Here is a 25,814-nt window from a genome sequence, read left to right on the forward strand (position 1 = left end):
TTGGAATGTTTTGGAATAATTTATTAGGAATTTTAAAAAGTTTTTCCCCCTCATAAGAAAACCATGACAGGAAAAACGAAAATCATTAAATGTTACAGTGTTGACAAGGTTGTTATTAGTCAGCATCAAAGTCTGACACATCTGCAGCAGTGATAGTATCAAAATTTAAAACCTGGTGTTTGCAGATTGAGGGTACTTTTGTTCTTAAGCTGTTGTCTTTAAGAAAAATACATTTATTTGTAATTAGGCAGTGTCACATCTCAGTAACTCTTGGTTTGGTCTACAAAGAGACGTCACATTGCTTCAGTCTGTGACTTCCAGTGGATATACAGTAATGGATAAGGGTGGGAGTAACCTGTGTGGAGGAGCCGGTTTCAGAAAGGTTTACCTATCCACACTCTGACATACAAAAAAAAAAGTACAATTCACATTTTTTTTAACCGAGGAACCATTTGCAAAAAATCTGCACATGGCACATTGAAAACCAATGTGTTTAAAAACATGACAATCTTGCTCGAAGATCAACACACCCTACAGAGGGATTCAGCCATGAACTGTGCATGACAGACCCTGCAAGGTAACCCCTCTAGTTCCTTCACAAATCATCAGCACATTTGAAAACGGTATAACGAGAACAGCGTCAAAAGCCTGCCTCCTCTGCTGAACGAGGAGCGTCTTTACACTCCCCAAAAGACAGCATCTGATTTTCAGAACACATGATTCCCAGATGCCTGAAGAGAAATACAGTGTATAGCTGGTCTAACATAGACAGACAAATCAAAATGTCCTCGACCTCCAGCTGGGACTTTAATATGTAACAGTCAAGCTTTAAAACATGACTAAGTAATCATACCACTTAAAAAGTATTCAGCCTCCCGGACACAAACTTTAGCAGATCCCTGCCACGCCAAAACCAGTCCTATTTACAATATTTTACAAAATTTGTACAGTTTGCCAGGACTAGTTGAGAAACTAATGACCATCTTGTCTGACTGGTGTTAGAGTAGCAAGTTATTGTTGAAAACTAACAAGATATACAATTCATGACATATTTTCAAGAAATAGAATTAATACCAAATGTCAAAATTAAGTATGAACTAGAGATAAATATTGTTTTCCAGTTATTTTCTAGCTCCAGGCCCCAGGCTTCCAGCAGGACTCCTCAGAGATGCAGTGTATCTCAGAGATGAGGTTGGAAAGGTCGAATAACCCAAGAAACAGTTAAAACAAATGCTGACAGACAGTCATCATGAAAACAGAAGAAACAAACCCAGCCAACATGACAAAAATAAAAGCGCAAAGAAAAAAGATTTCAATGTGGTGCTGTTGTGTGAAGTGACATGTTTCTTTTGCTTTTTTATGTTTTTTTCCCAAGTTTTGCAAAGTTTTCTTACTTTTTTTGTTTTATTTTTTTATTTGTCGGTTTAAAGTATCAGATTATTCGGCTGGATGTGGCTGATACAAGGACCGGTGGGGTGAAAGTTCAGTCATCACTGAGAGAGACGGGCCAGATCAGCTCTGGAGCAGCTTCTACTCCTTCCAGCTCTCAGTCTGCAGTTCTGCACTGAAACACAAAGCAGCTGGATCACTTACTGGTCAGGTAACAGGTGTTTTTCAGATGTTGCATTGAAGAAAACGACAAGTAAAAGAGCAATGACTTACACTCTCAGTGGTAGCCGTTAGTGAAGGCTGTTGCAATCAAAGGGCCCTATGGAACCAAGCATGCAACGTTTAATTCAGGGGTGTCAAACTCATTTTCACCGGGGGCCACATCAGCATCGTGGCTGTCCTCAAAGGGCCAGATATAACTTATACGTGTAACTAAATGTAATGGAAAACTACTCAATGTTAAATAACTCAATATTTAGTTATTATAACCTTTTAATGTGACAATTACAGTTGCATAAAAAACATATGTTTGCTTGTTACTCTAGCATAAATCCTTTTAAAATGCATTCTGCGAGGTTGGGTAATATTGACAGTGTTTAACTCCTAATTTATAGTTACCCAATCTGATATTTCAAGTCTGATTCCCCCTAGATATGAATAAATACAAACCAATTTTGTGTTTTCTTTTGCTCTCGCGGGCCACATAAAATGACATGGCGGGCAACATTTGGCCCGCGGGCCTTGAGTTTGACACATGTGGTTTGATGCTTTCAACCCAAATTGAAAACAGTCCATCTGTTCTAAAATGTTCTAAAATTGTGAATAATAAATCCACAATATATAAAAACATTTTTTTCCAGAAAGTGGTTAATTTTAATATTTCTTTACAAGAGTCGCTGAATCTTTAGGAAGAACTAAAAAAATAAAAATAAATAAAAGATAAAACCAAGCTAGTGTCTATGAAACAAAAGTTATACTAAACAAAGTCATAGATTCCCACCAACAAAGCTGAGGTTGTCTTATGAAGTGAATGTCTAATTCCTTCTACAAAGCCCTGTGAGCATGTTCACCATGTTCTCCTTCAATTACACTTTAAACAACTGTGAATGTTTTTAAGAGCTTAGATTCTAGCTGCTAGAATCTTGTGCTTCCTTTTCAGTTTTTAGATAAAGTAAATATAAATGAAAATGGTGTAAATATACAGTTATCAGTAAAAAGCTGGTGATTGAAAATGTATAAAAAGCTTTGAAAAATCCTTTGAGGAGCTCGAGTACAGCTTCGTACACAAGAATAAGAAGTATCTATATAACTTAAACATTATACACAGATACACAAAAAAGCCAATACGATTTAATTAAAAATACTTTTTTCAAATTATCATTTTGTGTCTTTTGAATGTACTTATAAAACTTTCTTCCTAGTTGTATTTCTTCTTATCCAATTATGTTGAAAATGGTGATTAGATTTTCCTCATTAGTACAGTAGCATAAAAAAAGTGGCTGGATGGCTCAGTCGGCTGTTGGTGTTGGACTGGCACGCTTGAAACCTGGGTTTACCTTCCAGGGCATGCAATGAGTACAGTCCAGTGTGAGTCCTTAGGTAAGACCCTTCAAGCTGCGGCCTAACTGTTTCTGGGTCTCCTAGGAACCTTAAACACACAGTTGTGTCAGGAAGGGCACCCAGCATAAAACTCACTGCCAAACCACCTGTGTGAATCATTGCCGTGGCGACCCCTGACAGGATGTGCCAAAAGGTGAACAAGTACAGTGGCATAAAAAAACTAAATAGTTTGCTGCACATTTAACAGTGAATTATATTTAGGAGAACATTAAGGAAAAAATATGAAATATGAAATTAAATGCCTTCTTATGAGACATAACACTTGTTTAAGGCTTGGTTTACAAAACATCTCTGTTACCTTTACACCATAAAACCAACATTTCTGGCTTCTCTGAGACTGTGACCCAAACAATAACTGACCTTGTAGAGTGTTTTACACAAATCCCTACAAACTAAAGAAGACCTTTTAGTTTAAATAACGTGTAAAAGTCTAAAAATATAAGATAAATCCTGATTTAGATTGCTGTTTCTTGTTTGTGTGGGTGCAACAAACAGGCACTGTGAACCAAATTGTTCATAATCAAATATGCTTTTTTTTAAAAATAAAAATATGCTTTGTGTTTCCAATAAAAATGTTATGCATTTAGTCCATATATCATAGGTTAAAAATGACAAAAAATCCTATTTATTTCAAAAGGAGTACATTGGACACATAACCTGCAGGTTGAAGGTCAAACTCATAAGTGGAGACAGTCACTCACCCCCAAACTGTGGCTGAATCCAGTGCTTGGTGCGGGGCTGGCAGCGCTGAGGTAACTGCTAACAGCTGACTCCTGACTGGCTGTTCCATAAAGGTCAGCCATTGGACCTGGGCTGCTTGTACCTAAGAATCCAGCTGAACGAGAAGGAGTGGAACCTAAAAGCAAAATACAATGTTACTTCTTAAATACAATCAAGGCCCAAAACAATAATAAAATCCCATTTAGAAAACGCAGATTTTTAAAAATGTTTGTCTTAAAAAGTATGGTTTCTTTCATAAAAAGGAAGGAAAAAACACATTTCCATTGAGTTTTACAGTTAGGACATCTATGATTAAATTAAATCAAAAAAATCATAAATATGTAAATTTTTTAAATCTGTAAGGATTTCAAATAATTTTAAACCAAGCTCATGTGTGTCTCTTTTAGGCTGAGAGGCCACTCAGTTCAGAGAACGAAAAGAGCAATCAAAATAGAAAATATTTAAAGACGACCTACGACTGTGTCTCTACTAAAATATCTTGCTATCAAAAATAACTAATTAAACTATTATCTAGCAGACATGTGACATAACAATTTGCATAAACTCAGTTACCTTTACTTTAGTACATTTTGAGAAAAATGTTACTCCACCAAATAGTTCTGTTGCTCTTTAGGTTTTACTTTTAATTCCAAACTTTACAGAAAATGCCTATAACCCTTGTGCTATCCTAGGCACTTTAACGTTGGGAGTTGGGTCATCTAGACCCACTAGACAGTGCTAAGTTCTGGTAAATCACCAGTCTGTCCTGGGGAAAGATCCCTTCTTCATGCGGGCACCCCTGATGTTTCTTCTTTTTTTCCAGAATCCGTTTTTTTTTGGGGGTTTTTCCTAAAAGAAGCGGGGTCTAAGGGCAGGGATGCCCCGTTTAGCTTAGTCAGTTTGTTAGTTCAACTGAGTATTTTCCTTTTGAATTCTATGTATTTATGATGCTTTTATGTTTAACTTTTTCAATTACCGATACGAAGCCCATCGAAACAACTGTTGTTGTGAATTTGGGCTATACAAATAAAATTGAATTAAATTAAATTAACTAGCAGTTAATCCGCTTCTACAATAGATTTTTGTCAACAAACAACTTTTTTTCTCATCTCAATCAGGATGTTGGGCCAAAGCTGCATGCTTATTATGGATTGTCTTGCCATTTGAGACTTTCGTTGTTTGCTTATTCCTCATTACATATCAACTGTACTTGGTAAAGTCATTGAAAGCAAACAAATCTGCCCAGGTGCCATTAAACGTACTGTTTTCTCCAGGAACTTCAAAGTTTTAAAAATTCACCATCGTTGTCCTACCTGGGTCGGAACATTGTTGGGATTACACGCCGGCGGGAGTTCTGGCGGTGACGCAGGTCAATGGTCACAAAACTTTACTTAAAAAATGCCAACATTTAGATTTTGTTTTAAACCTAATACTCAGCCCGTTAGTTTTTTTGTTTTGTTTTTTAAGAATATTTTTATGAACTTCTCCTGTTTACTGTTTGCTGACGTAGTTGTTGGCACAATGGAGCTGCTCCAAGGACAAGCAGCTCGCCTGGTTCCGACCCACTCCTGGTTCAGACTTGCTCACAAAAATACAGCTGGTCGACAGATGACCAGGTTCAGGGTTTTATTCACTTCTCATTCAACATGTACTGTCTTTTTAGAAAAACTTTCCATCCCATAGCTAACTATACCTGGGTGCAGTGTGCAAACCGAAGCGTGGTTCAATGTGGGCGGGGTTACACATGTTTAACCCAGAGAACAAAACGGCTCTTATCTCATATAAATATATCTCATATTTTGCACTTGAATAGAAAATGCAATTCGCTTCTTTTTTTTGCCTCTGCATTCCCTGCTTCTGCTCAGTGGACGGACACACCACCCTCCCCCCATCCTCAGCGCGTTCGCAGACGCAGCAAGTCAATGATCAGGATGTCATTTATGTTATAAACCCTGGAGACGATCATAGTCGCAGGCAGATCCAAACAACGCGCGAGTGTGGATACGACTGGTGCAATCATGGCCGATCCCTTGGCTCTTTAAAGCGAACTACAAGAGCCGCCAGTGTGTGGCCACACTGTCCTTCACTCTTTCTTACTTCTTTTTCTCCTCAAGCCGCTCATAATTGGTCAATACGTGTTTGTGCTGATTGTATGTATATGTATTTTCCAAGCACTGGCAAGCTACACACTTACGTAGCTGTCCGCTACATGCAGAGAAACACAGCCACACACTAACGTAGCACCAAGTAGATGACCGGCTACTATTGAGTCATCGATCGGTAGTAATGACCGAATTTGAAGACGCTATTTTTTTCCACATTTCTCCGCTTGGATGGATAAATATAAGGGTAGGGAGAAGCTGTAGAGGTAGGGAAGCATTTTGGATTCAGCCATAGGCATTGGCCAGAAAAGCTGAACTTTTTTGTATTATTTTTAGTATTTAGTGTTTTGCAGATTATTTTCAATACTCTTCTCTTTACAACAACAGCTCCATATGAACTATCTCATTTGACTTTTTTTATGCTAATATCTCTATAGCTACATTTTTATGTAAAAAGGACTCCAGAGCTTTCAAGGAATAAAGAGGTTTTAGCTGAAGCTTCAGAAAAATGGATGGCCTTAGTTTTTTTGTGTTTTTACAAATCTCCCCCTTGTTGTTGGTGTTTCTGTGGAGGTAGACCCGGCCTCAATTTGGACCATAACGTCATAAAAGACCATAAATGTCCTGGTGACAATTTTTAGGAATAGCAGATAAAGTACAAGGTCTTTGGTCCATTGAAAAAGTAATTCTGGTATAAAGGTATGTAAGATGTAAAATGGCATGCTTGGATCATTGACTGTCTAAGACACCTGGACCGAGTGTGACATCACCCATAGAAAATAGCTTACTTCTGGTTACATTTTTTCACAATACGTTTGCCGCCACGTTGAAACCAGAAATAATCAACAAACAGTGATTGGTGTGAGTTGGTCTGAGTCAACATTTATATGGCAACCACTCTTGCCAATCAGAAGTGAGCTTGTTGGAAGGCCACACCCCTACCACTTGAAAGCAGGCTTGGGAGGACATGTCAATCAAACGTTTTGAACGTGAGACCACATACTTTAATAACTGAGTAATAGCTGTTTATTTTTCAATAGGAGTCTATGGAGTTTTGGCTTCTTGAAACCAGCAGATACTTCCTATTAATGCGAGGGGGGAGGGGTCACTCAGCCCAGGTCTCATATACAGTCAGTGGATAGGACCATTTTTATAAGAAATTAACCTTAGTTAAATGTTAAGCAAAAATGCATTAGCTATTGGACACATCTGTAGGGAGATTTAAAACATTTCCCAGAAGTCAATGTGTTTACTGACTGTTCATATGATTATACCTCTGACAACTGCTGCTGCCGCTGCTGCTGCAGCCATCGGTCCGTATGCTGTAAGAGGAATGGCTGAAAAGACAGAAACGTCAAGATTCCATTGCAGTACAGTCACCCCAGAAAGTCAAATAACTGAAAAAGGCCTCTGGTAAATCCAGTGGAGGGACGCTTCAAAGCAAATCGCAATGTCTACATCATGTGAGTCGTGCTGCCTTCAGATGGAAGACAAGGAGGATCAACAAACACAAACATGCAAACCAGAGGTGATTATGCTAATGTGTGGTGTGGCAGACTGACAGCATGCTGCTTGTAAAGTCCAGAGGAGGGTCTGACTGACCTGTGAGCTCAGGGGGGTGGGGTGAAGTCAGAAGGGGAGTCCTCTCTAAGTGGAACTCTAAAACAGAAACATCAGAGTGCTGTTGAGACTCACACTGCCGTCACCAGCAAGGACAGCACGCACACACTTCAAAGCCTGGGGAACACCTCACATGTGAGCAGGTAAGCACACAAGGCTGGAGGAACGCAAACAGGGGTTAAAGGATGGAAAGAGGCTTGACAGTCCAAACAGAGTGATCATTCTATAACACTAAGAAATAAGGCAGATGTCATTTCATTTAATTAACTAGCAGCTTCACGTTTTTTTCTTAAAGGCAAAACAATTGACTAAAGTTTTCTTTGGTGGAAGTCTAGCATGCATGCACACACTCACACAAAGCGTTTCCTCTCCCTGATTTTTACAAGCAGCCATTTACATTTCCAGTGTTTCATGTTTGTATTTGTTCAGCATAAACAGGTTGGTTTTCCATTTAAAGATTTTGCAAAAGGTTTTCTCAAAAGGTAATGAAGCACCACTCATTCTTTGCTCTTAGTATTTTTCAAACTGTTCTGATTAAACTCAAAAGTAACATTAAATAAAAAAAAATCTATCTGTAAATAAATTAAATACAACAATTTAGATATAGCACAACCATGTCACTTTTGTGGAGGTTGTATAAGTCCGAAATATGTCATTTAGATTAGTCAAATTATAACATAGCCAGGTCAGATTAGGATTTCCCAGCATTTAGTTCAGATCAGGTGATAAATCGTCATTTCATTTTGCTTTTTACAACATAACTTAAAAAAGAAATGAATTCCTAGTACCAGTACTTAGCTCTAACTTTTTTCATTACTTCTAAGAATCCTTCTCATTGCTGTACTTTTTTCTGTGTTAGTTGGAAATTCCGACCTCTGCAGTTCTTCTGAATGCTTATATATAGCTCCAAAGCTGCAAACAGATTTTAATGGACACAATGGGAGATGCAGAGGAGTAGAGCTGCAAGTTTTACTGCCGAAACCAACTGCTTGACTAAAAATAAGAACATTTTACATTAGTTTACATTACAAGATCTTTTTTTTTTTTTACAATTTTAACATGAAGTCTGTACAAAATTGGTTTTTGTAAAATTTTTGTCATAATTTCTATTTTCACTTTGTGTCTCTGTTTCGTTGTTTTTCAAAAAAAACTGCCAACTACGCTCTTTCCACCATGAATTTAATAGTTGCCTATGCTGACTAAATATGGCTGCGCCTTTCTTTGTCAGTGTGAGAGCTGATTACCAGGGAACTGGTAGGTGTATCCGGGAGTGATGCCTGCATAGCTCCGGCTGGTGTAAGTGGCAGTCTGGAAGCCTGGATAACCTGCAGGCAGAAGAAAATCAGATATAGCCTCTGAATTTAAGATTAAGTCCAATTTTATTAATACCAGAGTGCTTTACAATTAACATGCAGCTGGGTGATACTTCTGGAAGGGATTTCTTTTACAAGGATATGACTCAATAGTTCACCAGTTTGTCACACTAAAGATTTTCAGTTGCACTCCTACACTTTATGAACTGATTTGGTGACAACACTCAAAGGGACAACTACCATATTACAGCACAACTGAATGCAAGTATTCACGTTTTATTTCTTCTCAGTGCAGTTGACATCTCGTCATCTTTAATGGCTGATTAAAGAACTACAACACAGAAGAAAGCAGTTTTCAGACTGGACAGTAGGTGGTGGCATTAGTGCAGCAAGACCAGCGTTCAGGGATCAAGCTACAGTCAAAACCAAACTTGGAAAAATGAGTTAACCCTTGTGCTATCCTATGGGGTCAAATGGCCATTGACGTGTTAGTCCTACTATGACACAGGTGGATATAGGTGGAGAGGATTTCATGTAATCCATGGACACTATAGAAGATCACAAATCATTGAAGAAAAAAGGTTCAGCGCATTGTCTAGTGGGCTCTAGATGACCCCACTCCAATTGTCAAAGTGCCTAATAGCACATGGGTTAACAGAATAAAGCATATAAAAAAAAATTCAACATTTGAGAAATCCTGTCAAAACGTTTAATAATGAGATGCTTGAGAAGGTAACACGATATCTTGGCTATCAAATGGCTTTAAAAAAAACTAATTTAAAACAAAAAAAGCTAACATTTAATAACGGGAGCATGATCAATAACAGGTAGAAAACTCAAAACAAATCTCTTATAAAACCTGTTTTCTCCCCACTTTTAATCTCTTGAGATGTAATCCAAGCTGTATGGTGAGAAAAAACCTAGCTAAAGTCAGCAGTTCACTTCACTTTTCAACAAACTCCATGGGATTGTCCATGTGACTTTTGAGGCTGCAGCTCTTCTACTGTTGAAGTGAAAACTATTAGCTTCAGGTTTGTGGTTCTGTCCCTTCTGTCCTGATCAATATCAACTTACCCAGCATGCCAATGCCCAGCATGAAGGCGTCCATACCGTATGGCATAACCCGAGAGCGTCCCCTAGCTGAGCCTGTGGGAGACATCACCTCCTTGGGCTGGGCTTTTTTACACTCCACCTGTTTCCAGAGTTGGGAAAAATCAGACCGTGCATTTGGAAAGCGTTGGTGGAAATTAATCTGAGCTGCTCACCATTTTGTTGTTGATCTCGTGGAAGTGAATTTCGCAGACTTTTTCAACCACATCTTCATTCTCAAACGTCACAAACCCAAATCCTAAAGAGCAAAAAGAAAGTTCAGAATAATTGACACAGTATGGTGGAATAAGACCGGGGGTGCTCATTACGTCGAAAGACATGACGGTGAATCGTGGGCCATCCAAGATTAAATAAACAAAAAAAATGTGTTTTTTTTTTAAATCCATCGACAAATCATCACTGTCACCATGTAATATGCCACTTGATTGACACCAAGTGACATACAGAATGGCCAATCTGAAACATACGTCACTGTGTTTAACTACACTGAGTGCACTTTCTTTTTCTTCCTTTCTTTCTTCTCCCGGCACGCATTGGCGCTTATGTTGGCCCGCTGCGAGCCAGGTCCCCGGCGAAAGACCACTCCAGCCCACAGTTTATTGAGGCCTGCGAGCCGGCCCGCATCCTCGATCGGAAGTCTGAGACGCCCCGTCTGACCCCGCCATCCTACCACGGGGCCTGCTGCCGGTTCCACGGTTCCTGGCAGAGGGATCCGAGCCCACTCAAGCAGTACTGTCCACAAGCACGTGGTTCTCAAGCCCTCCGCTGTTTGATCAGCCGTGGTTAAACCAGCCGCACTTTAGAAATGTAATGCTCCCCTCATTATGTTTACAGCAAATCATAAGACAAGATCATCACTGCTTTCTGTCTTCATAATGAAACACCTTTTCTGTTCTAATTAGGTATTACTACAAAATAATATGAATACACACGACAAAGCTTTTTCTTCACAAAGATTTGTGTACTCTTACTGTGTAGTTTTTGTTATTGGTACATAAAAATAATATTTTAGACAGAAAATGTATTAGAAGTTGTCAATTTTGAAGTGGAATAAAGTGACTTTGGCGCATAACTCCAGACCATGAGTAGTATTGTTCTACATGTCCTGCACTGGAGCTAGTTGTCTCAAAAGTAGCTTGCATGCCAAAAAAGTGTGGGCATCCTTGACTTAGACGGTAGGCCCATCTGTACAGTAATAGAGCTAAGGAGTTTGCAGTAATTAGTGTTGCAATAGCCTCTTAACATGTTTTTCCCCTCCCCCTTTTATTCAGTACTGCTTTTCTGCACTCATCTTTTCTACCCTCCCTTCCTGGCCAGGACCAGGAAAAGCTGGTAGCCTGTCATAATCGATCAAACCAAGGATGAAGAGGAGGTGCTTAAAGAGGCTTTATCCTGATCCTGATTAACGGACTGGCTAATTAGACTAGCCTCGTTTGCCTCCTCCAGCTCAACCCACAGGAAGGAGACTCCTGCGGGGGGTAAAGGAGGATCAATAGACACCCAAGAAGTACTGGAGGAAGGGTTGCAGATTGAAGAAAAACATAGGAACAGAAAATAAGGGAGGTGGGGAAAAGATGGCTGGAGAGAAGGGTCGGTTCATCTCACCTCTATGTCTGTTTGTGGTCTTGTCAAACATGAGCATAGCATCGTCGACCTTAGGAGAAAAAAAAACAACACTTTATTTTACACAACGCTTGCCTGCCACATGCATATTGCCTGACCTCAGCCCTTCTCAAGTTCTGCAGGGAGGCTCAGCAACAGATGGACAGAAAGGCGGAAGAGAGGGGGGATGAGGGGACTGGAGAGGAGCGACAGGTTACAAAGGGAAGCCCAGGGGGCAAAAGATGGGAAAATATGCTGAAAATCATACGACAAGCCCCAGTACTGTGTGCCACCAACAGATGTACCAGAGAAAGAGAAAGCTGGAAGTCGTGTTGATAAACTCTCAATGTTCATAAAATTTAAACACCCTCTCTCAAGTTTGGTATTTCCATGGCAACTGCTTAAAAACTCACTCCAACATCAAATGTGTTTTTATGAATGGTGGGAGACAGAGGACTGCAAAGAGAGAAACTTTTACACACAAGTAGTCACAAGCAGAAAGGTAAATCTGGCAAGCAGGTGGAGACCTGATGATAGAGGAGAGCTGATAGTTTGCGGAGTAGAGGCAGGTGGAGATATGGTGAAAGAGTACAGAGAGTCCTGTATGAGAGAAAGATTGGGTCAAAGTGGAAAGGGAAGAAAAGGAAGAAACAAAGGGAGAGGGAGAACAAAGAGCCCTGGAGGCTTTGTTTGTTGGCACAGTCAGCCATAATTCCTCCTCCTCTTCCCGCTTTGACCTCTTACTCTGGCCCAGCCTCCCTTATGGAGCTAGGACACCGGTGTCTATTCAATGCACAATCTCACTTCTTGTGTAAAAGTTTATTCTTTTATTTTGCTTGCACTTTTCTCAAATTACAAGCATACATGATTGCGTCTAAACGCGTCAACATTTGGCAAATCAATCTGAGCTCTCAGTCTATAATAAGTGCACTGGATGTGCTCCACAGAATGATCTGTCACAGTAGGCAGAGGAGTGTCAGTGATAGGACAGCAGGAGTGTGTAAGTGTGTGTGAGAACCCTGGGGGCACTTTGCCCACTCAAAGGTCAAAGGTGAAGGAAGACTGTCAGCGGGAAAGAGGACCTTTTAGTCCACCTCTCAAGCCACTCCATCTTTTCAATTTGACATTGGTTCATTTTTATTCAACGTTAGATGTTACCTTTAACGACAAACTTTCACACAAAACAGATCATTTCAACTCAGAACAATCAAAACCACAAAACACAGTCTGACCAGAAGAAGAAGGGAATAGAGCTTGCACAGAGTACACACCATAATTATGACTTTATTCTGTTTCAAATCATACAATAAGACTTCAGTGAAATAACTACATTCAACTCCACAAACAAAACTGCTGGTCAGCATTTCAAACACTGGACATTTTTAATGACTTTGTGCCAAACAATATTCCCCCTCATTCTTTTTTTTCATCGTAACTCTCATCTTCCTGGTTTTCCGCTGCCCATCCCTCTCCACACTTCTTTGTGCACACCAGGACGGGACACAAAAGATCCACTGAGGCAGTCTAATCAGGAACTTCCATGGATGGCTGCAGCTTACATTTCACCATCCATCCCTCGATATCTCTCTTCACAAAAATTCATCTAGACATTATGATTGAAGAGGGAGCACAGAGAAACTCGAGGCTAAAGCTTCGGCACTAAAGATAAAGTACAGCATCGTCGGACACTGAATGCAAAACACCGGCATTGGCTTCTCCAACCTGTGAATGTTTTCAGAGTAACGGTGAAGTGACTTAAAAAAAGTTTTTTTTCAACTTTCTTTCTGCTGTTTCCATTAAAAGATTTACCAAACAATAAAATCTGTGCTCGTTTGTCAATTAAAAAGCAAGTTTGGCCGAAGAAAGTTCAGTATGCTGATAGGTTCTAAACAAACTAACAAAATATTTGCCTAGCTTTGTGTAGCGACGAAATGCACTTGTTTCCACCCCCCAGCACACAAATGCTCCATCTTTGCCCCAGTTCCCTCTCCTATGCCTCCACCGGACCCTCCCTCACCAGCTAGGCCCTTTGTCAGCCCATCATCTTTTCTCTGACTCAAAGCTTTCAGTCTTCTAAATTACGAATAAGAAACTTATAAAAACTTCTAGAACGAAAATGATTTTAGAAACAAATATGGCAACAGTGGGACACATTTGCTAGAAACAATTCAAGAAGCTCTTAACTTGCATATTTCTTTGGTTTTCAAATCTAAATTTACCCCCCCCCCACACACACACACATACACACACACTCCCACCTCATTCAAACTCCCCCAAACACCACCTCATCTCTTCTCCTTCAGAACAAAAACCCCTTACCCACAGAGTTACTCAGGGACAATGGGCAAACCCGGTCACCACGGTAACGGGCTAGGAGGGGGTTGTGGGTAATAGCAGCTGTTACATCAGATTAATTTAGATTCTGATAATCCCTCCTCTTTCCTCACCATCACCACACACTCAGTAGAAAACTTTTGTGACCCCCCACTCCATCTCCAAATCTCCCTCCTACCGCCTTCACCTCCCACCATTCCCTTTCTTTCTCAGCACCCTCTACCAGTTCTCCTAAGTTTGCCTGCTGCTCGGGGAGCCTCACAGCCTCATTCTTTTTCCTACTTTCTTAAGGCCCGATTTCGCCGGCGATTTTCGCCGACGTTTAACGCCTCGTGACTAAACAAAGGGCACCAATGTGAGTGTGCACACCGACGCGAAAAAACGCCACGCGTCAAAGCGTCAAAAAAAAAACAAACGCCTCGGGTTCGTTTTTTTTTTTTGACGCCTCGCGTCGAAATCTATTCGACCAATGAGAATGGCGCTTTTGCACACGTGTCTGGAGCTTCTGAGGTTACAGTAAAACATAACTTGGGGGCGCTCAAACACAAAACTGCCTTGCTGAGCACACATACCAGCGAAGAAGATAGACGCCAAGTAGCGTCTACACTGCCGCGAAGAAATAATGATGGACATTCTAAAATATCCCCGAACCAAGCATCAGTTGGAGCTACTGGTGCTTGAAATATTCATGTTTTCTTTGTATTATTCTGACAAGCGTGTAAATGCTTGCTCTCTTCTTCTGAGTCAAAAGCGACTTTAAGAAGCGTAAAGTTGGGCAGCGCCACCTTGTGTACAGGAGTATTTCTGTTTACATTAAGCGCCATCTAATGTCAGGGAATGAAATTGCATGTTCGCTCGGCTCATCGTCAGTGAAAATCGCCTGGGTGTGAACACAAAAAATGTGGCGAAAAACGCTGGCGAATAACGCCTGCCGAATATTCGTCCCGGTGTGTACGGGCCTTTACAGTTCTTTTTCTCCCTCCATTCTTGCCTTCCTCATCTTACTTGCAGTAACTCCTTAATCTCCAAGCAGCTGATATACTCAAAGTGAAAATTTTCTCAGAATTTGTGGTGAATAGAGTTAGCCGAGATGGTGGGATGTGGAAATATGTGTTTCTGAGCTGTTAGTTTGCTTTTATCAGCACTAATGCCACTAAAAAAGGAAGTCCCACTACGACTCATCTTTTAAATATAAATCTACTTGAGATTTTCTTATTGGTATCTTCATGACCGCTTTGACAAACTTTTCAAAACATCACTCACCTTTCCAAACTGGTCAAAGTATTGTTTGACGTCCTCGATGGTTGTGTTCACTGACAGGCCGCCCACAAAGATCTTCTTAGTTCGAGTCACCAGCTGAAAGCAGACGAGGATGTACTCACCAACTTGGCTAATTAGAAAGATCTGAATTTAGACCTCAGTCTGCTTTGGTTGCTTTCAAACAGCTCTATGTAATGCATGCAGCAACAAAGTAACGCAACCACCAAAGTTATGATATTAAATGACACAAAAATGCACAGCTTTGATTATTTTTTTCATATTCTATCAGAGCCAACACATATTTTTTTTAAACAATGTTTATCACCATGAAAACTCAAAGATGTGTAAAGTTAAAAATCCAGAAGTTTATTATTTAAAAAAAAACAAATAGTTTTAACCAGTATGGAGTAAAGTGTAACAGTTTGCAGAGCTGACCACAATGTTTCAAAGCAGCTTTAACTTCCAGCTACCGTTAAGTAAAAAACGACCACTTCGAATTTTATGGCAGGTTAATTTCTTGTTTTCTACCTTGCTTTCTACCTAAATGTATGTCTACAAGTAAAAAAAAGAGAAAATGACACAGAAAGAGACAGCAAATTCCAAACACCCTAAAAGAAGGGATAAAAGTTAAAATTGTAAAGATTTTTGTTAACATGGTCTCACATAAATCTTCAGAGTAGTCAACCACGCTCGTGTTCATCAGATTACATAGCATTAGCCTAGATAAGAGATTGAAATGCTCCACATGCACGAACCTGCTGCAAACAATACACAACAGAAGACAATTTAGCTCACCTTGGGTTGAGCTCTTCGAGGGAAGGCCACTTTTGGATCAATCTAGAGGATACAGAAATAGAGAGAACTGGTTAGTGAAATGTATGTACAGAATAGAAGACCTGTTGCTCTCCTTCTTTATGCTGTAATGTCTAACATTTAACCTCAATGTCATGCTTATAAACAAGGAGCATTTCTACAGGTGTATTCAGAACATTTTAGATGGACAAACATTCACACACAAGCTTCAATCTAGCTTATAAATATAAAATAATTATTTTGTGAAATTTGATGTTATATGTTAAAGCCAGAATTCTTTTTCTCTTTATAAAAATGCAAGAAAAAAAAATTATATATATATATATATATATATATATATATATATATATATATATATATATATATATATATATATATATATATATATATATATATATATATATATATATATATATATATATATATATATATATATATATGTATGTCTGATTAGCTTGTAGATAAGAGATGGGACAAACGCACACACTCCAAATCAGCACAAACACTACTTCACCTCTGTCAAAGACAAAAATGATTGTAGCTGCGAGCGTCCAACGAAAGCCATACGGTTGTAGGCTTCACATATTTCTCACTCAGGTTTTGACATTGTCTTTCCCAAATAAAAAGTGCAATTTTGTCTTTTGTTCAAATCTCATATGCATGCACAATCTCATTATTCTATTGGTTTTACCAGATTATATATATATATATATATATATATATATATATATATATATATATATATATATATATATATATATATATATATATATATATATATATATATATATATATATATATTATCTGGTAAAACCAATAGAATAATGATAATAACATTACAGAGAAGAAGTGATGGAAACATTTTTGTTGTTGCAAAAAATAGTCTCGAAAATTTTAAAAATCAGTTTATAAGCAGAAAAATTAAAGGATTGACATATTGTGGATAAATGTAAAAATAAGATGTTTTTCTCAGAAAATAAAATGACATCTGCTTCATTAAAAAGTGTTTTTGCTACAACGTTTCAACAGCTTAGAACATCCAAACATTTTCACAATCACCACTGAGCAGTGATTTATGCATATAAGAACACTTTTATTTTTTCAAATAACCAAATTATTTTCCCCATGTAAAAGAGCACATTTAAAAAAGCTCTGTTGATCACTTAATATTTGAAACCAATAATCCCTTTTACAGACTTTAAAATATCTAATGTAACTCCTCATGTCAATTTGGATAGAAAGAGCTTAAAAACCTATTATTATGGCCCGCAGCAGCAGTCACTGACTGCAAGGACCATATTGTTTTCGCAGTTGAAACGACGACTTTGCCGCCTTTCAGCGAGAATGTGACCCCCGCCGCATGCTCGAAAAGTCACCAAAATGTGCACACACCTGGGATAAATTGCGAATGAATTTTCCACAAAGTCAACGTCACCCCCCCGAAGACGATGACATCACGGCCAGCGATCCCGTCAAAAAAATGAATGGGCCGAAAATCGCGTATGGGGCCGAACAAAATGTACTTCAGAATACAGTTGCGAAACCCAAACACACGTTTTGGGGATATCCTAAAGAAGTTTTGAAATCATTACGGGACGGCCACACGACCTACGGCCTGGCGGCCATTTTGTGGCGAACTCTGAGAATTGGCGATTTTTGTCTTCGTCTTAGGGATTTTTCGCCATTGTCTCGTAATTTCTTAGGCATCCATAGCAAGGTGATGCGGACAAAATGTTGGAATTAGAAGTTGTAAATTTTGAACGGCGTGCGCGTGGCGGATACTCAACCGTTGCGTTCTTAGCTAGCTCGCACATCTTTTATCGGAATGTCGTGAAGAGGAAATATGCGATTCCCTGGCCCACGCTGAACAAAACGAAGTCATGCACGACAAGATCGATGAAGGAATGAGGGCGTGGTAAGCAAAAAAATGTCGCAAAAAAATGTGCCGACTCGGCAAAAAAAAAAAAAATCTGGATTTTTTTTTTAGGAATCGGTTAACGAAACCCAGATAAGTTTGTCGGGTATATCCAAACAAAGTTTTGAAATCATTGCGTGATGGCGACACGACCTATGGTTTGGCGGCCATTTTGTGCCAAAATCTGCCATTTTGAGATTTTCGCGTTTTTACACGATATGGAAAAAGGAACTTTTTTTCGAGCGATTTTCACGAAATTTGACTTGCATGTACCTAGCCTAAGTCTACAATCACCTCTGGAGTTTCGTCAACCTTTGACTTCAATGCTAACACTTTTATCCACATTAGCATAGCTAGCATAGTTAGCATAAATAGCATTTTAGGTAATGTGTTTTTCTGAGAGAGTTGATGATGCTGATCACAATGCTAGCAGTTTTAGCCACATTAGCATAACTAACATAGTTAGCATAATTAGCATTTTGAGCAATGTGTTTTTCTGAGAGAGTTGATGATGCTGATTGCAAAGCTAGCACTTTTAGCCACATTAGCATAGTTAGCATAATTAGAAAATCCAGCCTTGACTAGCTTTTAATTTGTTGAAGGTGAGGGCGGAGAGGGCGGCGGTGGTGCGTAGAGTTGGGCGTGGAAGGCGGGTTGCGTATGCGGGCCATACAACGCCACTTGCGGCTTTAATTTGTCTTTTTAACCATCTTCATTCTATTCTTGAATGTGACTATGCTTGTGATTGTATTTTCTAATAAACACAAACACCTTTGTGCGTGTTTATGCACGTGAGTATTAAGATTGGATCCCTGGGAACGTCCAGTGAACCCCAGCCTCTATTGTCACCATCCTGTGACATGTGATCTCCTGGAATCTCACACAGGCACCACAATCACATACACGCCTCACGTCCTCAGTGAGGAGCACTGAGAGTGTGTCTGAGAGGGAGTGAGAGAAAAACTAGGTTTCAGAGAAAACAGAAGCCGTCAATCATGGCTCACTGATGGCAGCACGACTTTGTTTGGGTTCGCTTGCTTCATTTATTTTTAAAGACAGGATAAAAAGGACTATATGATTCTGTCCTGCTTTAGGCGATCTGGATCGTCCTCTGCCCTGTCGTTGTGCTTGCTTTTGTTCCCAGGAAAGAGAAGAAGTTTCACCTTTGTTACCAGCTTCAATCTTCTGAATCTCTACCAACACAATCTAAAACAGCAAACTGGCCCAGTGATTGTCACCAAGGTTAAGATCTACGCCATGCCTTTAGGATGCAATCACAAACAGGCTGTAAAATTGGAGTTTAAGACTTCTATATTAGTCTAAACTGGTCTAATAGAGCTAGAGAACAGCTAGACTACACCACACTGTACTGCTGTTACACTAACAGACAGTGAGACCGTACAGGGCTGTGATTAGTCTGTAACCATGAGAGGGTAGAGTTGAACTACAGTAGAGCTAGAGCCTCTATGGTAAACCACATGTGTTTACCAGAATAATGGCAACAATGTTGACATCACCGCAAGTTTAAGTTCTTCTCTTTTTTATTATTTCTGTTCTAGAGAGCAGAGTGAGAAAACTAGATGCTAAAAACTTGAGGATCAGATGCAGAGTCTACTGTTTAGTCTCTATGGTGGCTAGACTACTCTGATAGTCACCTCCGGTCACCAACCCTCCCGATGTCCAACACTCCTGTCACATTCAAAAACAAACAAACACACACACAAACAAATAAATCAAACACATGACAGCCCACAGCACATCCGAGTGGAGTAAAGTGTGGACATTAAACAGATTAGGTTGCCGCATGAATGAAAAGGGGATTTGATTCCTGCGAACAAGTGTTGACTGCAAGAGATTAAGTTCAAAACTCCTCCCCTTTCTTACATGTTTTACTTACCGGTACCTAAAATTGTGTATCTACAAACAAACATTTGGTGTAGAAGCAAGATGGGGTGAAATATTGGAACCTGCTTTTAGTTTGATGCATCCAAGAATTAAGTGCTCTCCCTGAGTAACCATTCACAATCAACATTGGATAAAGTAGTGCAACAATGCTTGTATCAGGTCATTAATTAAGCAACATCAAATTAAGAAGTAAAGTTGCTATCCGGTAACCAAAAACAAATGATAACACAAAAAAGAGACTACAAAAAAACAAACAAAGTGGTTTCCTTATGACACAGAGGAGTCATCCGCTTCTAGCATCCACACACATTATGCTTTGATGATTTCACTACCAGGTAGGTCAACAAGCAGTCCTGTTACATATGTTGATTTCTTATCTAAAAACCAGCTTGCTCTGGATCAGTTTATGTTTCCAGCATGGGCTGCCATGGTGATAAACCAACTAGCTCCGTGACACTTGAACAGTTGAACCTAAATTTACCTCACTAAGCCCCTAATCCAGCTTCATGGTACAGACCCCAAATCCTAAAAGGTAAATACCCCCCGGTGAACCACTCATGACAATACACTACCAAAATACCTCAAGGAAGCAAATACAAAAGAAAAAAAATGATAAACAACAAATAGAAAAAAGAAGTAGTTTTAGTAGAAAAAGTAGTGGAAAAAGTTTTTCTTTCTTTACTTAATTTCCTGAGTCCAATATAGCTCTGGACTTTGAGCTCTGCACCACTCCAAGGCCCCATTTACACTGCATGGTTCAAGTGACCCAATTCCGATTTTTTACTCTCATGTGGCACAGATCGGATAAGACCGGTGAACGTGTAAAGCAGGAAAAAAGCGCATGGATTCCGATTTTTTCAGATCGGATTGACGCCTCATTCATTTGTGGAAATAAATCGGAAACGAATCGGATACGTGCCTTTGCGTGTGCCATGTAAGCAGACAAATCGGATATTCCCCAGTAAATGCGAATCGTACCTCAGTGACGTCAACTCAGGACACCACCAACTGAGATCACATGACTTATTAAGGTGCTTTTGTGTGCTGATTTTGCTGTTCAAGTGGGACACCGTTGCTCTGGAACAGGCTAGAAGCCATTTATTTCTTCGCTTGGATCAAACTGTTAGTACAGCACAACGTCTGCAAACACTTCCTCAATCAAAACTCAGAGAGACCACATACAGCAGAGCAGCCCTCCTTTTTCCTCTCCTGCGCATCCCCTTTCGTGCGCCTGCCTCTTCCAGGAGCGCCCAAGTGAACGCCTCCTTCCGTCGCTGCATTGCCTCCATGACAACCGCAGTCACACAAAAGAAACACAACAAAAAAAGGGGGGGGAAGCTAAGCTGCTAACAAGCAGCTCTAGCAGATTTCACCATGCTAAACGTTTGCCGTTTGGACCAACACGCATCTACTAAATGTGCTTTTATTACTCTTATTATTATTATTAAGGGCTTGCGGATTAATTTTTTTAATCCGTGCAGTTAGTGCTCAGGTCCGCGGAAGGCGGAAATACTGCTACGTAGTCCTCAGAACGTCTACGTTTGATAGTTTCAACATTGTATGGTGTAAATGCAAAAATCGGATATGGGTCACTTTTAAAAGATGATGTAAGCGGGTCGTCAAAAAAATCGGATATAGTCAGAAAATCAGATTTGGGTATCAAGACCTACAGTGTAAATGCAGCCCAATTCTCCGCTTTCCAGACATTCTATTGATAATTTGCAGATATTTTAAGGAACGATTGTCTATTTACACAGTACTACTTTGCTTTAAGTGGTTTTTTTTTAGTAGGCTGAGGGGCTCAGATTAGATTTCACATACTCTGGAATAAAATAATTTACTGCTAAAACAAGGCAGTGGAATTGTGGTGCCATTGGCTTATTTTGCCTCTGCAGGACTTTTGTAGTTGAGGTAAAAGCAGTGAATTATTTAAATTATTAAATTATTAAATTATTTGGCAGCTGGGTAGCTCGGTTGGTAAGGTAGAAGGCTGTCACGCAGGAATCCAGGGCTCTATTCTGGAAGGGGAATAAACAATGGTAATGGGGGCAATTACCATATCAAAGGCGAGCAATTCACATCACCCAGTGGGGGCCCTTGGGCTAGACCCTCAACGCTGCTGCGTCCCGAGCGCGGCTCGGCTGCAGCTCACCACCCCCCCAGGGGATGGGCCAAATGCGGAGAAGAATTTCCCCATTGTAGGATTAATAAAGTATCTCTTATAATGTACTGCTTTTTTCTCAACTGCAAAAGTCCTGCAGAGGCAAAATAAGCCCATGGCACCACAATTCCACTGCCGTGCTTTACAGTTTAGTTCCCAGTATATCTGGCTAGTGCTGTTACTCCAGAATATGCTGAGAGCTGAACAACATTTATTTTTTTAAAGTCCGACTCCGATTATCTTTAGATCTATATTAAAAGCCTCAGCAGTGGTCTTTTAAAAACCTGTGTCGTTTTCTTGTACATGGTTTCTCCAGAGCGGCAGGAGTTCATTAGAAATTTGCCTCTGAGTTGTGGGTGGGAGTGTTGCAGCAGAGTAACCCCGTCCCCACATCCTGTCATCCTGTCATCCATGTTTACGTGCTCTCCCACTAGCTTACATCCCCTTACAACCCCAACCTAACATAAACGATGAAACAATATGGCAAGCAATATTGGAGCTATCCAAACGTACAGTTTTTAGCCAGCTCAGACGAGGAAAACAAAGACATAAATGGATCTACTCGTCTACAAGTGGATCTATCCGAATGGAGCGCAGCAGGGAGCTTGTGGCCTGCCGATTGTAGGTTCTACGTCAAAGTTACAAGCTTTTTCCAATTTTTTAGCCTCCTCTTGATTCGTAACAATTTCAATAGAGAAATACTCAGAAATGCAATTTTAATCTTAATTTTTCTTATATATGTCCTCCATCATGAAAAAAAAGCAACTACTCTGAAGACTACCACTAGGTTTTGACATTGTTCTTGGAAGAGTCTTCTTTGTCTTTATTTTTCTCTACAGAGACATTAGGCTCCAAACTTTTTGGAAATGATATTCCAACCACTGCAAGAGAGATGGATATCAGCAACAACTATTGTCCTTTGATGGCGTCCTTGTGTTATCACACACAAACAACTTCTAAGCAGCAAACTGTCAGACCTTCAGTTTTCATTGAGGCGGCTGGATGCAGTGATGGCCAGTTCTTCGAGGTCAGTTTGAAGGGATAGGTCCGGGTTTAGTTGTTCACACATATCTTTAGAATTTTTAGGTCACTTTTTCTAAAGTCATCATCAATCATTTGAATTTAACCAACCATATAACCCAAAATATCTTAATAAAGTGTCGGTTCATTAACTATACTCAACGCGAAGAACATCAAAGTTAAATTCTGTAAGACTTTTAGAATGTAGTTTAATCTGATGAATTCAAAAAGGTCACATTTCCATAACAGTATTCCAATTTAAGATGAGTTTAAAGAAATGTTCGCTTAAAGTGCAATCAATCTCCACTAAATGTTGTGTCAATGTATCAAAACCATTGATTTCTTTGGAAGCAATTTATTCTATCAAGTAAATTGGCTTTTCCATTAGTTTTTAATACGAGCTTTAATAATATGAGTTAGCATTTCACCTTTGTATACCAACAGTTACATGAAAACAGTTTTTCACAACCAAAAAAATGCATTTTAGAGGTGTATATTCAAAAAAATGAAAAGCTTCTAGAATCTAGTTGAACCAGAATTGAGATGATGCAATAGTTTAGCAGTGAAAGTCAGACCTACCAGTATTTTTATATAACTGGACGACAAAGAATTTACAAGTTTGTAAGAATTCATTTCAACTAGAAATCTTTCAAAATCAAATCTAATAAAAATAAGACATATATATCTAAATAAGATATAAGCATAATCAGTAAATTAAATGATTGAAGGTAATTTTTCTTTTGTCGTGACCAAAAACTGGAACTTGTGTAGTGGATCTTGTTGGACAAATATTCTCGCGTTCAAAGTTTTTACAAAGATAAACAAAATTCATGCCATATGAAACACTGGCGATTAGTTTAAGAGCTCAGTGAAAACCTCCTCTTGTATAAGGCCACTAGAAATTACTGATCCTTTCCATGTGTTGTTTGGATGGAAGTCTTACAAAAGCACAACATGGTAAAGAAACAGCGAAGAGGCTGAAGGTAATTCCAAAAGGGGTTTATGAAATCAGGGTAATCCTTTTTAACCAGCTACATCCCAGCAAAGCAACAGTTGGCTGAGTGTGCTGCCTGTCACAGTCTGAGCTGGAAACACACTTAACACAACCTGCCGATTGGGCAGCACTCAACATCTCAGAGGAACAACTCTAGCTTGATGACTTCAATCCTATTAGTTAGGAGAACCATAGTAATCACAGATGGGGTTATCCAACGCCACCCCCACCCTCCCTTCTAACAGACTAAAACATTAGGAGCACTTTTTTTCCAACTCTGGAAGAAATAGAGTGGGTCACAACAAATGTCTAATGCATCTCAGTCTTTGTTCCGAAACACTGCTGACTGAAAACTTGCTTCAAAAAGGTGCAACTTGCATCTCTGAGTTAGAAGGAACCTGAAGGGTATCAGCAGTTAATATAGACCGCAGTAAATCCAGCTCTTGACCTACTGCGCCGGTAAAAACTGGATAGCATCTGTCCTTTAACACAATGAGTGCCAATAAATACTTGTGCAAGACTGTATTTTCCTCCTCAGGCTCATGGCTGCGTAAAGCTGTAGCTGTTCAGTCGGTGGCAGTGTGGCACATTCTTTCTGTTGCCACTGGAGAACTTTTCTCTTGCCCCTCTCTAACAGGATAACCTCCTCTCATGAAAGAGAGAGGGGGGAGGAGTGGTCTGAAAGGCCCACTCTACTCACCATCAAACCCCCGTGGCTGATCACTGAGCCCTTTCTGTGACAAACACGGACTTGCTGAGACCGCCATGGGCCCTTGGCAAAGGCTACCATCACACCTGAGTGCAACTCACAGGAGACCCTGCCATGGCCCACTAGCCTGTGCAGGAACAGGCCTTCTGTCCCTAGGGCAGACTTTTTGCGTGTTTGTGAACTATGATCTGATTCAACTTAATAAGTTGCTCATCAAGAGAGGTGGTGGGAAGCAGCGCTGACAGAGTTCCTCACTAAGGGAGCATCAATGCAGTTTGATTTGGGGTATTTTAAAGTGGTTGTAAGGGATAAATATGGTTATTTTGTCTTTCTGTGACCAAGCCATTCTTCAATCGTGGAAAGGGGGTGTCACTATGGAAACAAATCCCATGGTGAGTTGGTGGCATCCAGCCATGATGGCACTACTCATCATAGCTGTCATGCCTGCAAGTGACACTATACCACAGGGATAACAAACTGGAAAATATCAAAACATTAAAATCAGGAAAAAAGTAATTTCTTATCCAAATTGGGAATAATGTTCAATGGGTTGCAACTTTCTAAAACAACCAATGAATTTGTCCCTCCATTGACTTTCTATTGCAACCTCAAGCTTTAAATGCTCACAAAGGTGCATCGCTCAAAGCACAAAAGGGGGAAGAAGAAACAGGCTATCCTCATTTCAATACAGTGACTAACCCTCAGCCATCACCACTCCCACTGAGGAGAGAGGCGGGGGCAGTGGTCCCTATGGCGACCAACGGGCCACATTGTTCCTACACCAGCCCACATTCATTACTGACAAAAAAAAAGAAGCATACACACACATACACAATCACACACTCTGCAAAAGAGCCCGTTATTACATTTCAAGTTACAGTTTGCACAGGTGGAAGGACGTGCTTCACTGACTTAAACTTGTCACTTTATGCTCCCTGAGATCAAGCATCTGATTGTTGCTGTCACACCTTGATGGAATCAGGTTGCATTTTACTTCTTCCACTGAGAAACTTTTTTTAGGTCAATTCGACCCCCCAGGGGATAGAAAATAAAACAAGTCTTGGTTCACCCATCCAATGAGTCCAATTCAGAGATTGGCAGCGAATACAAGCCCGTCCTGTTCCCCTTGTTTCTATGGAAATTGACACTGGGTGACATTTTCTTGCCTTCTTGTTAATCAGAGGAGAGAGGAAAAGAAAACACTTTCCCCATGTGTCAGATGAGCGA

General features: G+C 39.9%; 1 protein-coding gene across 2 annotated transcripts in view; it reads right to left on the reverse strand.

Moving 5' to 3' along the window:
• Positions 1-25,814, reverse strand: part of msi1b (musashi RNA binding protein 1b) — a 27,427-nt gene continuing 1,613 nt past the window's right edge. The window contains exons 5-15 of one of the 2 annotated variants that reach the window (XM_023958661.2): positions 15,866-15,907; positions 15,074-15,166; positions 11,480-11,528; positions 10,030-10,112; positions 9,839-9,956; positions 8,696-8,776; positions 7,434-7,490; positions 7,106-7,168; positions 3,711-3,865; positions 1,663-1,708; positions 1-1,564 (exon numbers count right to left, since the gene is read on the reverse strand). In XM_023958661.2, coding sequence (XP_023814429.1) covers positions 1,667-1,708; positions 3,711-3,865; positions 7,106-7,168; positions 7,434-7,490; positions 8,696-8,776; positions 9,839-9,956; positions 10,030-10,112; positions 11,480-11,528; positions 15,074-15,166; positions 15,866-15,907 — 783 coding nt within the window. In that variant the 3' untranslated portion in view covers positions 1-1,564; positions 1,663-1,666. The remainder of the gene's footprint in view (positions 1,565-1,662; positions 1,709-3,710; positions 3,866-7,105; positions 7,169-7,433; positions 7,491-8,695; positions 8,777-9,838; positions 9,957-10,029; positions 10,113-11,479; positions 11,529-15,073; positions 15,167-15,865; positions 15,908-25,814) is intronic. The other variant, XM_023958662.2, reaches the window with a different exon arrangement.

This window comes from Oryzias latipes, chromosome 9 (assembly GCF_053564925.1).
Source record: "Oryzias latipes strain Hd-rR chromosome 9, Olatipes_Hd-rR_3.1".
In the NCBI taxonomy this organism is placed as follows: domain Eukaryota; kingdom Metazoa; phylum Chordata; class Actinopteri; order Beloniformes; family Adrianichthyidae; genus Oryzias; species Oryzias latipes.